This window comes from Nicotiana tabacum, chromosome 8, assembly GCF_000715075.1.
Source record: "Nicotiana tabacum cultivar K326 chromosome 8, ASM71507v2, whole genome shotgun sequence".
In the NCBI taxonomy this organism is placed as follows: Eukaryota; Viridiplantae; Streptophyta; class Magnoliopsida; order Solanales; family Solanaceae; genus Nicotiana; species Nicotiana tabacum.
In genome coordinates, this window is record NC_134087.1 from 132,309,150 (window position 1) to 132,323,407 (window position 14,258).

The 14,258-nt window shown below is 35.6% G+C and overlaps 1 protein-coding gene across 6 annotated transcripts; it reads left to right on the forward strand.

The window, feature by feature from the left end:
- The first annotated feature begins 7,166 nt into the window (after positions 1-7,166).
- LOC107818518 (uncharacterized) lies at positions 7,167-11,860 on the forward strand. 6 transcript variants are annotated; one of them, XM_016644539.2, is made up of 7 exons: positions 7,167-7,477; positions 8,377-8,510; positions 9,931-10,293; positions 10,386-10,432; positions 10,816-10,878; positions 11,272-11,404; positions 11,614-11,860. In XM_016644539.2, exons 2-7 carry the CDS (start codon positions 8,402-8,404, stop codon positions 11,682-11,684), a joined length of 786 nt encoding a protein of 261 aa, XP_016500025.1. In that variant the 5' UTR covers positions 7,167-7,477; positions 8,377-8,401; the 3' UTR covers positions 11,685-11,860. The 6 variants fall into 6 exon arrangements, with proteins under 6 accessions (XP_016500025.1, XP_016500024.1, XP_016500027.1 ...); XM_016644538.2 differs by having other exon boundaries at positions 8,386-8,510; XM_016644541.2 differs by having other exon boundaries at positions 8,386-8,510; positions 9,958-10,293.
- Positions 11,861-14,258: the final 2,398 nt, after the last annotated feature.

Here is a 14,258-nt window from a genome sequence, read left to right on the forward strand (position 1 = left end):
CTATAGGTAAAATGTGGAAGGTTGCGAGATTTTAGAATGGGTTAATCATAGATCTGTGATTTAACCAAAGTACCAAGGTGTTAAGAAAGGTGGAATGAATGGGAGAAATAAATGTGATGCTATAATAATCCAAGAGGGTATTTGGGCTTGAGGGAGAGCCTCTAAAGAATCTTACAAGCAAAGAAGTGTTAAGTGATACAAGGATGAACACACTTTCCCACGGATGTCGTAACAAGAGTTAAGAGGTGAGCGGGATGAAATAACTTAGGAAAAAGACCACGTAACATGCGGAAGAATGCATGTCTATTCACGAGCTAGGAAGAATAAGGTGAGAAGAAATAGGGAGAAAACCTATAAATTGAGATGGTCATGGTTATCATAAAATATCTTTTACCAGAAGGGTGGACGCGCTTAGAGAATAAGTGTTAATAAAAGTTATAAAGGGCTAACCTTAATGCAACCGACTTGGGTGACACCGGATATCAACTAAAGGATCTAGAGATAGTTCATGTCTACATATAATGGAAAGTAAGACTACTGGTGGTGAAGTTGCGAAATGATAAACTCATTAAACCAGGCACAATGATATTACAAGTTCTCGGGAGGTATACAAGTGTGTGGCAAATTAAGGCTATCAATTATGCACTATGAGCAAAATAGAATGGGAATGAATATTCCATTTAGAAAGAAAAGATGGTACCAATATATTGTTCGGGCCAGTGGCGCTTTCTGAATTGAATATGTACAAAGGGTGTTGATATGCATTTTGGGTGGTGTTGAACAGTAAAGAGAGATCACGAGAATGTTTACAAGGGAAAGTGGAGTGGTTTCTTAAATCCTATAAGGCACACAAAGAGGAAAGAGTTTGACCAGGAAAGGTCTGAGCACAATGTTACATTACACTTGATGCAATGTCGTGCATGTTAATGATATTAGGGTGTGTGCACAAGCTAGGAGATGTTATTCCTTTGATATAGAAGGTTCTATAAGAAAACTCATCCAGTAATGTCTTTTGTTGAGAATTTGGAAGAGCAAGTTGCAAGAGAAATGTGATATAGATGGTTCACTATTGATGGAACATGGCCAGATGATCACTTATGCCTCTAGGCAACCCAAGAATCATGGAAAGAACTATCTGGCACATGGTTTAGAACTTGTGGCAGCAGTTTTTGTATAAAGATTTGGCGATATTATGTGTATGGGGTCCACGTTGATGTATTTATAAACCACAAGAGCCTTCAATATATTTTTAAACAAAAGGAGTTGAATCTGAGACATAGAGGATGGCTCGGGCTACTCAAGGATTATGATATTGAGATTCTCTATCACTCGGGAAAGGCCAATGTTGTGGCGGATGCTCTTAGACGGAAATCTATGGGTAGTTAGCTCACTTGGAGATATATCAAAGGCCCTTAGCCAAGGGAGGTTCACCAGTTGGCTAGTCTAGGAGTTCGTCTTGCGGACTCTAGTGAAGGGAGAGTAATTGTGTAGAATAAGGTTGAATCGTCGCTTGTAGCAGAGGTCAAAGAAAAGCAATACAACGATCCATTGTTGGTACAGCTGAAGGAGGGAATTCATAAACACAATATCACATCTTTTCTTTTGGCATTGATGATGGTACCCTACGGTGCCAAGAACGCCTATGTGTTCTAGATATTGATAGTCTTCGGGAAAAGATTTTGGCAAAAGCTCACACTTCTAGGTATTCCGTACACCCAGGTTCTACTAAAATGTATCATGATCTCAAAGAAGTTTATTGGTGGAATAACATGAAAAGAGATGTGGCGGACTTTGTGGCAAAATGTCCGAACAATCAGCAAGTGAAGGCTGAACATCAAAGGCCTGGAGGATTGTTACAAAGCATAGAAATTCTAACGTGGAAATGGGAAATGATCAATATGGATTTTGTGGTAGGATTACCTCGCACTATGCACAAGTTTGACTCAATTTGGGTGATTGTGGACAGACTCACGAAATCAGCGCACTTCTTGCCAGTCAAGTCCACCGATACTGCAGAACAGTATGCTTAGTTGTACATCAAGGAAGTAGTTAGACTTCACGGCACTCCAGTTTCTATTATTTCGGATTGAGGGGCTTAGTTCATAGCAAACTTTCGGACAAAATTTCAGCAGGGTTTGGGTACTCAAGTAAATCTCAGTACGACATTCCATCCGTATACTGACGGTCAGGCAGAGCGGACTATTCAGGCGCTTAAAGATATGTTGCAAGCTTGTGTCTAGCTTTCAAAGGTAGTTGGGATGACCATTTGCCGCTTGTTGAGTTTGCTTACAATAACAGCTTTCACGCTAGTATTTAGATGGCCCCATTTGAGGCATTGTATGGAAGGAGGTGTAGATCTCCGATTTGGTGGTTCGGGGTTGGTAAAGCAGAACTGTTAGGGCCAAATCTTGTGCATCATGCTATGGGAAAAGTTAACGTCATTCAGGAGAGGATGAAAACTGCTCAGGGTCGTCAAAAATCCTATGCAGACGTACGTCAAAGAGAATTGGAATTCCAAGTAGATGATTGGGTGTTCTTGAAAGTATCTCCCATGAAGGGAGTCATACGATTCGGGAAGAAAGGAAAGTTAAGTCCGAGGTATGTCGGACCGTATAGAATCATTCAGAGGATCGATCAGGTGGCATACAAGCTCGAGCTGCCACCCGAGATGTCGTTGGTACATTCGGTCTTCCATGTGTCTATGTTGAAGAAGGTAGTGGGAGATCCGCTCGTTATTGTGCCAATTGAAGCTATTGAGGTTAATGAAGAAATTCCAGTTGTCATTCTTGATAGGCAAGTCCGGAAATTGAGAACTAAGGAAATTGCCTCTATAAAAGTATTATGGCGGAACCAGCAAGTTGAGGAAGCCACTTGGGAAACCGAGGAAGAAATGAGAAAGAAGTACCCACATTTGTTTGAATAGTTATGTAATAGTTTTCATGCATTTGGTTCCTGTAAACTCTTATCTTTTGATTTGATCTATGTTAAACTATTCCATTTTGACTATGTATGTTGCCTATGGGGCCATGGTTGGTGTTGTACAAGTTATGTTATGTCTATGAAATATGTATATGGTGTTAGGATATGTATCTGGGGCCCTCTGACAGGTGGATAGGTCTAGTTACAAAGGAAACTCTGGCGAAATTTTCGGAAATTTAAGGAGTAAGCCAAATTCGGGGCTGATGATATATTTCATAATGTAAAAAGGCAGAAGTTACATAAGGATGGCTAATGAATGAAACTTGATCCTCATTCGAGGACGAATGATCTTAAGCGGGGGAGAATGTAAAGCCCCAGAAAATTTTGCTTAGTAATTTAAGATTTCGTGGTGCCAAGGTAGGCAAAATATTTTATCTTCCGTGCAAATGAGGATTAAGGAGATTATGGATATCAATTGGATATGTTAATAAGTGTATAAGTCATAGTAAAAGTGAATTGGGGTCTAAGGAGAGGCCTAAGTCTAAGTCATGTTGGAAAATTTCATAAGAGACGAAAGTTGCAAATGAGTGCGCACAAGACCTCACTTTGGACAATTATATCTCCAGTTATATAAGGATTTGTGTGATGCACAACCTATCAAATAAAAGGACTTTGAGTCTAGTTTCCAACGCTTCAAACCGTTCGTCATTCGGACACTTCTACCAAAAGTTATGATCAAATTACCAAAAGCAGCGCAAAATTTTACACTATCGCGCCGCCTCATGCGGCGCGGCTGTGTAAATTATCAGAGCACCTCCAGTTTCGTTTCTAAAAACATTTTTCATTACCACGCCTCCCCATGCGGCGCGGCTGTGCAAAAATCGGGGTTTTTGTTATAAAACGACCTCATTTCGTCAAATAGATTCAAGGGACCATTTCTTGAGCAAAAATCAGATATTTTTAGAGTGAGAGAGTGCCCTAGAGTGAGAAAGTATCCCTCATCAATTCTTCTACAATTCTTGCTCAAATCTTAAAGGATTAACAAGGAAAACCACATTAGGCCTTCGTCCTTGAGGTAAGATTCTATACTCTAACCTTTAATTTCAAATCTAGCTAAAGATGGGTAATTATAAAGAATGTTTGTGGGTATTGGAGTTGTTATCTTGCTTGCATGTGTTGTCAAAGGTTGTAGAAATATTGTTGAGCTAAAGATGGTAAAGTATGGGTTGTGAGTTGATGAAATCCTCTATAAAAGGACCATAAAGATTTAACACACATATGGTGTTTGATAAAATGCTCGAATGAGCTAGAATTATGAATATCTTCCTAATTTGTGTTCAATTTTGTTATGTCTCGAAGTAGATTGGCATTGCTAAAATTTCCAGAACGTTGTAGTAACTTAAGTAAAAGCTCTTTGAGGTATGTATGACTAACTTTAACTCTTGTAGAATCCCCTTGCTGTGACGAGCATACGGTATGTGTACCTTGTATGAAAATATGTGTATTGATTGTCTTAGTTGATTTCCACACCACCGTGTTATATGTGATTGTGAAAAGTGATTTGATGTGCCTACCTTATTATGTGCTAAGCTTGTAAATGCTTGAGGATGAAGATATGAGAGTATGTGTTAACGAATTAAAGAACGTTAATGTGTCCAAATGTGGGAATGTGTATAATGGCTAAAACTCTGCGTGGTAAGTAATGAAAGATGGTATTGTAAAATGACGTAAATGAGTTGAACGATTACGACAACACCTTGTACATGAATTATTGCTTGGTGACATCTATAGTGTTTTGGGCCCAAATGTATGAATTGTTGATATGAACTTGTGCTTCCTTGAAATGATGATTCTTGTGATTAATATGCTTTGAATGTTGTTGGTTAAGCCTCGCGATATAATGGTGTAAGTAAATGGCAACAAACCAAGTGTGTATGTGTGAATGTGGTAAGAATTGTGTAACAAATGATGGAAAGAAATCGTCATTGATGCAATTGAAACAACTGTGGTAATATCATACGTGACTTGTCGCGGGCAATTATCGTTGTGACTTAAATTGTATACGGGTTGTTGCATATGATGGAAATGGTATTGATGTTATGAAAATTCTTTGTGAATTATTGTTGTTGTCGTGTGAAATTTGATTGTCCGGTGGGATCGGGTTGCGCGCCGCAACACAAAGTTATAAGGTGTGGGTTGTGGTGATAAGGGTGGCCGAGGTAATAAGGGTGGCCGAGGTAAGGGTGGAAAAGTGATCGAAATCACTATTGAAATAAAAATATGTGAAAGTTGTGAAACCATTGATGTGATGAAATAATGTTGAAAGGGGGAAAGGAGAGATTGTGGAACTTGTTTGGTTTTGATTGTTCCTTTCATGTGCATTGGATTGTTGATTCTATTACTATTTGTTACCTTTTACTTGGGGTAAAGTTTGTTCATACATACCAGTATAATTCAAATGTACTGACGTCCCTTTTGTCGTTTCATGTTATGACTGTAGGTGGTTCTATAGCAGGTACTCCAGTCCACCAATAGTAGCACTCCTTCACTTTCCGTCAGCTGTATTGGTGAGCCTCTTTTTCCTCTCGGGGCCCTGCGTGGCTCATGCCGCTTTTCCTCCCGGAAATCTTATTTTGGTATTTGCGTAAGGTATAGCCGGAGCCTTGTTACCGGTAAGTATTGTAACACTTTTTTGTATCCTTAGAGGCTCCGTAGACGAGGAAATATGGGTTATGTACTTATGTATTTTGTATTTGGGCAGTGTAACTTGTAAACCACGCCAAGTAACCATGTAAAATATGTAAATCTCATAAGAATGTGTTTAAACCATAAATGACTATTTCACTTGGTTAACGAATAATGAAAACGCGGGGTAACATGTGGGATAGGAAAGACACCCAGGTCCGCTTGACTGGGTTACCCGGTCGAGCGCCGGTCGCGCCCCTCGATTTTGGGGCGTGACATTTTACCTTCTCTGTTTGCCTTTGATATGATGATGCTGAAATACTGTAAACTAGCAAGACCGCCTTAACTGTGGAAACGGAATTTTTGGAAAAAAAAAAAAACCACTATAAGACGTAGAAGTTCGTTATAAGTAGGTATATATGTACACTGGTCAAAGCTTTATTGTGTACAAGTAGAATTCCCTACACAATAATTGTATATCAAATTGTTATAGTCCTCTTTCTCCTTCCATGATCCTCTGTCTAACATTAAAGGAACTCAAACTGTAGGTGTATATTCTATATTAAGGACATATCTGGGATATCACGTTGTATAGTGACTGTCAAATGGGTGAGTTGCGACAAATTTTGGTGGGTTACGCGGATTGAGCCAGTAAGTTTTTCATAACGAATCAGTCCAAAAGTTTAGTTGGGTTGGTATGCATTGTGTTAAAGATGAATTTTTTTCTATTCAAAATTGTAATATGTTATGTTTATCCTTTTTCTCAAACGTAACGAAACTTGTCCAACTTGACTTATTAATAATTTAACACTTTTAAAGCTTTCTCCTTTGTTGGTTGTGGTGTTCTATACTAAAAGAGGATTATGTTTTCAATCAACGACGGCAAGTAACTGAAGAATATGACTTTTAGATCGAGTAGAGTGTATTTAAGCCTCTAAACAGATATTCGTTCTCTAGAAAGACTGTTGAAAAATTGTTGGAATTAGATATGGTTCAATCGTAAAAATTTAGCTACACCGAATATTTACATAAGATTATATTAACTATCATGGTTAAGTGATTTAGTAAAATAAATAGCAATAATTAACTACGATTACATTCAAACACATATCGTGTATTGGACATTGGTTTAGTGTAAAGGTTAAAATAGCACGGGCTAACCAGTTTTCGGACTGGTCATTCAAAAATAGCCAGCGTTTGCCAAGTCATTGAAAAATAGCCACTATTTTGCTGCAACAAAGATCGGTCTAGCATAATATACTGGAGTTCAGTAGTACGTGTGTATAAACTTCCAGCATATTATACTGGACCGATATACTTTGTTGGCTCCAGTATAATATACTAGAGTTCAAGTATACTTTGTTGGAGTTTCAGCAAAGTATACTAGAACTTCAGTATATTATGCTGGAGTATTTTCCGTATTTTGAACAGTATTTTAGTTCAGATTTGTCTTTGTGGCTAGATTTCGATGAGTTTTAAAACTATGGCTATTTTTGAATGACACGTGTAAATGTGACTATTTTTTAATTTGTGCCGGTGTAAAGTGTACATGCATTACCGGTTCAACTTTAGTTCTCTTTCCAGAAATGAAAGCCCGCCCATAAAACCCACAGCCATTTTCAAACTTTTAGATCCCCTCCGGACCCCGGTGTATATAGGGGTGTGTGTGTGTGAGAGACTAATTTTCAGAAATAGCTGATCGAAAGTCGAAGCCTGCTGCGAACTTCGCAAGTTGGAAAAAAACGTCGGCAGGTTGATTCAGTTTCAAGTTACGCCGGAGTCTCTCCGTTGGCTGAATAGGCGGACAAGTAACACCACTCTATTGGCGGTTTCCGTCTCGCGTTCTCTTTCTCCGGCGAATTCGAGCTGTAAGGTACCGACATTTTTTAAATTCATTAATTCGTAATGAAATAAAATTTGAGTAACTTAAAATTAGATCAATATTGAGGTTGTGAACAGTTATCACTTTTAAGGATTTGTTTGAAATATAAATTAAGCATAAATAAAGGTGTATGTGTGCTAGTATTTCGCTGTTTCCTAAATAATTAAATCACAAGTAACTCTACATGCATTTGAATTCCTTTATTTTTTTTTTCTCTTTGTAATGAGTATTTCGTTATAATAGATGGCAATAACAATTTTACTTTAATGTAAATGAAACAATACTGTTATTAGTTTGATGATGGTGGTGTCAAAGCCATCGTGCACCTCAACTATTCAACCGGGTATCTGCTATCCCCCACTGGCACACATGCCGAGTAACTCTGTCCACCAAAGTCGATTATTCTACTGGGTACCTGCTACATCCTATCAACATATACGGTGTAAATTTGTTCACCACAGCTGAGGCGGATGGGAATAAATCACCTAGTATTTTTTTCCCCTTGGTTTTATGAAGGTGCTTTATATTCCAGGGATTAATGAAGATGTAACTAGCAAAAAGGAGATATTTCTGAATAGTCTCTTTCTTTTTTGAATAAACAAATATAGCAAGATAAGTTTAATTTTGACTAAACATTACATAACCATTTTTAAGTCTAATGACAGTGATCTCCATGTTGTGCCAAGTGATAACCAATTCAAGTGTTAATGCATAATATGAGCACTTTGGATGTAATTTTTATTTTTGAGCGATAGCATGTTTAGAAATATAGCTTTGATCAATATTATATCTAAACAACAGCATACTACCACAACTATAGCAGATTATAGTAACAAAAAGTTGTATTCCTCCCAAAAGAAAACAAAAAAGCTAACTTAGTATGAGAAAAGTGTTTGCAGAAAATTTCTCCATTCAATGGCCAGAAAGAGAGGAAGAACTTGCAAAAAGAGTCAAAAAATCACGAAGGATGCTCAGGAGAAGCATCAAGTGGAAAAGGAAGATGATATATTAATCAATCACGAAGGTACTATCTTCTTGTGCATTTTGTTCTACTTAACATGTGGGTAAATATTATGTCAGTTATGTGCAAACTATGCCAAAAAGTATAAAATAAAAACAAGAAGAGTGTGTCACTTATCTTTGAAAACAAACATGCTGGAAGCAGGAATCGGATAACAGTTTCATTTATTTAACTGGGGCACAAAATTCCTAGAGCAGAAACTGCTATTTTACCTGTTTGCCATCTTTGAAGTTATATTCTAAATGGTATGTTTTCTTCTCCATTTGTGTTAGTGCTTTGTGTTCATGTCATGAAATAAGTGTTGTTACTTGGTTCTTCCATTTCTTTCTTGTGCATGCTGCCCAAAAAGGAGAAAAATTGTTCATTTGCTAGCTTTATCTCTATGAGGCTCCTCTGATGTCAAGAAGTTATGGAAACGCGACAAGGAAAATACAAGCTCGCGACTCTAATAGCAAGAAAAAATAAGCTCTCTGCACTATTTGCTTTTATCTAGAAACTTGCTTGTGTAATTTTTTTATTTCTTCTTACTTTAATAAGATATTGGGGGTTGGAGAGTGGAGTAGGTTGTTGGGTAGGTTGTTGTTGTTGGTTGTTGTTTTAATGAGATATTAAGGGTTGGAGAGTGGAGTAGAAAAACATTACTATTCACTAATCAGCGCAATCACCTTATAATCCCTTTCATCCTACTATAAGTGAGGTCGATGGAAGAGAGTATATGGAAGTGACTGGCTTCATTATAATTAGACCACACCACTTTGCTCTTCCTTAGTTGTATATATTATCATCTGATATGTGTTATCTTTTACCCTCACAGGGCGTCATAACTAAACATTGTTAAAGATGGAACACATTAACTTTGGAAGTGACTGGCTTCACTATAGTTAGACTAACAACCTCATGGAATTTTGAGCAGACTTCTCGAAGTTAGTGACACCTTTGCTTTGTTTAGCTTGTAAAAAAAAGAATCTGAGTTAGCTGCTGATCAAACATCAACTTTTAGGTTAGCATGGTTACCTTATTGTTGTTTAATTTAACACTGTTTTAAGCTTGAGGTATGCCTCATACATTCTGAAGTGTAACTTTTCTTGTTTGGATGCAATTTCATCTCAAAATGTCAAACAAGTATCATCTAATTTTTTTTATCCCAAACGATGTATTTCCTTTTTATGCAACAATAAGGTATACAAAGGGTCCATTTAATCCCACAGATGGCTGGTCCATTTATTTTTCTTTTTTGGGTAAAGGGTCCATTTGGAATTAGCCATTCTATTGAACGTTCTTCCATGTGTGGCCAGCATGATAAATGACTGCTGAACTGCCATAAAGGCACCTTTGGTCAGAACTTTTTCTTTCTGTTTTGGCTCAATTTTTGAGATTTTTTATAAATTCAACGTGATTGAAAATCTGATATTATCTATTACAGCTCAATTATTGTCCCATCTTTTTCTAGTTGAACGTCAAAGTGCTGCAATTAGGGCCATTCGTGATGTGGAGACAGAACAATTACTAACTCAGCTGTGTTTGCTTCGGTCGAATTTCAATGAAGAACAGCTGCAAATTCCAGTAATGCAATTTTTTAGGGAAAACCTTCCGAACCTAGCTGTTACTAGGAAAGAGGATGGCACTCATGAAGTGAAATGGAAGGAGGCTGATGATAATCTAAGCATCGACCAACTTGATGGAAGATATCTGCCTGCTTCTCTTCTACAACAGCTGTCAATGGCTTACCCTGCTTGCTCCAATGCCATACCATCATTTGGTGGATTTGGACTTTCAAGCAAATCCGGTATCTTAAAGTCTCTCCTCTGACATCCTTTTCTGAAAATTCAAGGTTCTTGAGTTTGTTTTCTCTGACTTGCTTTATCTAATTGTTGACAGTTAAAGCAACTCTATTTGGTGCTGAAAACATGGAGATCAAGCAATTCGTATGTTATGCTGTTCGTTTACTTTTTGCTAGACTTTCAATGGTTAATTATCATGCCATTAATCTTGCAATACCATATTTCAATTTCAAGTTGCTTTGCTTGCATGCATGCTCTTTCATTTAAGTTCTAGCTTTTAACTTGTGGAAGTAAGAAAGCTAGTTGGTACTCTGCAACCTTCTTCTTTTCTCAATTTTCTGGTGGAGGTGAGGGCAGTTTAAAGTCATTTGTGGCGTTTGGCACTGGCTTATCTCCTAGCTTTGTAGAAGTGTTCAGTTATGAAGCTTCCTATTTCTTTTGATTGATCACCTGATGAGACTTTCTGACCTGTGATATATTGTAATGGTTTCTTTCTTCTTATTCCTTGTGTCATTCTGCATTTGTAGGTTCTAGAAGAGCCATCTGATGCTCAGATGTTTGAGCTGCAGGATACTCATCAGACTCCTGGTGTATGTAGCTTCAAAATACTTTTGCATAGTTCACGTAGTTATTACTTTTTTGCCGTATCATTTTTTCTTTTTCTGTATTTTGTGGCTGAATGAATGTGTTCATTTAATATCTCCTAACAGGCATTTCGATAGAAATGTTTAAGCAACATTTATACCCAGAAACATGAAGCATCGTCTTTCATTTTTGCTTTTTCTGCACCTGGACAACTGGACCAGTGGGTAGTATTATATATTAGATATGCCATCAGACTTCACTGGCATGTAGTTTTATGGGAACAATGCTCGTGTAGTCATGCATGAATCTTTCCTTTGAGAAGAATGTCTGCAATCTTTTTGAAATGTTGACTAGTATATGCACCAGCATACATACTCTTAACTATTTTGCAATTACAGGTGAATAACAATCAATTATCTGTTGGGATGACACCCAAAACTCTAAGGCTTCCTAAGACCGGAGAAGTGCTTCTATCGGTGCATGACTCTCCTCTTGGTGTTTACAAGGAAGACAACATGGAACCAATACATGGTATGGCTCTCTTCTAACTTTAAAATATGAAGGATGAGTTTGGTGATAAGAAAGTTAAGTGCGTTTCATTTACCAAACTAGTTTGCTTTTTAATTACTTGGAGTGGTGAAACATATATTTGTCTTATCTTTATCAAATTTCTTCCTGCAACATTTTCATTTCACCTTATTTTATTAGTGTTTCTTATATGGGCTTACTTTGTACTACAGATCAGAAGATGGATGAATGGCGTGCAGTGATTTTATTAGATTGGAATAGAAGATATAGTTCCTCATTGTAAATAAATGTGCTAAACTGGTGGACACTTGACTTAGAGAGATCTCAGACAACTAGGAAGAGATAATATCACCCATAAAGTGTCCACATGCTTCTAATTGTCTTACTAGAGCTATATTGATGAGCCATTGTACAGATTATGATAGAAACTATTCTAATATTGATGAAAAGATTGGATTATTTCTTTCCGTATGTCAAAGCTTTGGTCGGCATATGTTGGTGCGCAGTAGCATATACTAGGTGAAGTAGTTCGTGCGTGCATGTTGGCTTGATAACACCGTTATCCAAAATAAAAAAGAATACTGATGAAAAAAGACACATAAAATACAGGTGGCATGCTCATATTTTCTTAGCATTTTTTTCGGTTGTATATAAATACTGCAATTCAATAGTGCATTTTCTTAGCCCATCTCTTTTGTAAGCTTGTGAGTTTTCACAGTTATTGTCCATTTTATTTTTAAAAAGCTAATAAGGTGCAACTTTGAGTTATAGTCTTTGTCATGCACGTACAAGTTTTCTTCTTGTCTGTTGTTTAACTTACTTACCCTCGACTTAGAGAAATATCTGAGATTTAAATAGAAACCTGAATATATGTTTTTGAACTTTTGGTAGATTACTAGAAATTATATAACTGGACGATTTCAGCAATTCCTGAAGTTTCCTTTTTCTTTTGCTGTAATTGGTGAAGAGTGAATTTAACTTGTTAGATTTCAAAGAAAACCATAAGCCAATCCGTGAGTGTATGTTAACGTTGTTAACCATAACAGCATTCCGATAGGAGTAAATTCGTGTTTGTCTTTCTTTTTCTTTTGCTACTTAATTAAGAGGAAACTTTGAATTTCAAAAGAAGTTAAGAGGGGACAATTGTCAAAGTTAAGATAAACCGAATGCAGTTTCCGTGAATTTCTAAGCTATGACTCAAACTTCATCAAAAGTTGATTGTTAATATGCCTCAAACAACTCTTGTCTATTTCCATTATTAGTTAAACTAGTATAACAACTCCCGCGTGATGCGCAAAAGTTTGGCAGAATATTAATCTATTTATCTATATCTATCTATTTATATCTATCTATAAGTCTATATCTATATCTATACTATATTAAAAGCACGAAGGCCCTTAGCGAAATATCGTTCACCTTTTTTACCCTCTAAAGATAAAGTTTATACTAGACAAAATAGTCATTTAACTATTTCCCTAATATTTTGGACTTTGAAATTAACTAAAAATTTGTTTATCAAATACTTTCTTATTTTAAATATATACAAAATCCTAAATACGAGGACTCTTCTTAAATCCTTCTAGGTTTCCAAGTTTGTTTTTTAACCATGCTAGGAACCGTAGGCAATTTTTTTTCCAAGGCTTTGCCCTTTCTATTTTGATAGAAATAATTTAATTATTCTTGGTCTCAAACTTAGATAGTTAATTATAATAAAATTCTATATATTTCCAAATCCCCATCACGCATATTTATTTTTCAAGTTTTTAACCTTTTTGTTTTGTTATAAATAATTTAAATTTTGCTTGAACTTGAATAGTTAAATATTATAAAATTAAATCTTTGGTCAAATCCAAATTATACATAATTTTTACATCTTTTTAGTCTATTTCCATTATAGTTATCGGCTAATTTGGTAACCAAAAGCGAAAAACAGGCAAAATAAATTTTTTAACAAATTGTTATTTTGAATTTTTGTTTCTTTCTCCATTTATTGAAATGGTACGTTAACTTTTTGATAGATTTAACTAGAACCGTCCCAAAATATTGGGGCAACTGTGCATCTCATCATTAGAGCAATAAAATCTATATCTATTTATCTATACTATATTAAAAGCATAAAAGTACTTAGCGAAATGTTATTCCCTTATTTTACCCTTTAAATTTTTTTTATATTAGACGAAATAGTTATTTAATTATTTCCTAATTTAAGAATCTTAAGATCACCTAAAATTTATTATTATATTTTTCGTAATTAAACTAGGTAGGAAGGGACTTTAAAATCGAATAACACTTTTACCTTATATAGATTTCCTTATTTAAAGACCATTACTATTAGAGTTGTATTGAATTATTCCTATGAGATTCTTTACTATGCAAAACGTGAGTTAGCAATTATGAATTCTCAAATAAAGATTCAAAACATATGATTTTTCTTACTATTTGAAAATCGAATTCTTATTGGAAAAAAAATATAATTATTGTCAATTATTTAAAAATTAAGATAATTTTTAGAATTTAAATTAATAAAAACTAAGTTATTTCTTTTAATGTTTAGAACAAATAATTAATTATTGAATTAACTAATTAGCAAATCCAATTTAATTTATTTTACAAATTTATCATAAGAAAATTTATTTGTTAAATTTACAAAACACTTAATTTATTTTTATAAGAAGAGTATCGATGGTAAAAGAAATCATAAATATAGCAAAGTCAATTATAGTATATTCAAATAGGTAAAAGTACAAATTAGCAATAAGATAAAATTGTAGAAGACAACCAGTTATAAATAAGTTGTTATTTGTTTCTTTCTTGCATTCAGTCCAACAAATGAAAACGTCTCGCTAAATATTTATAC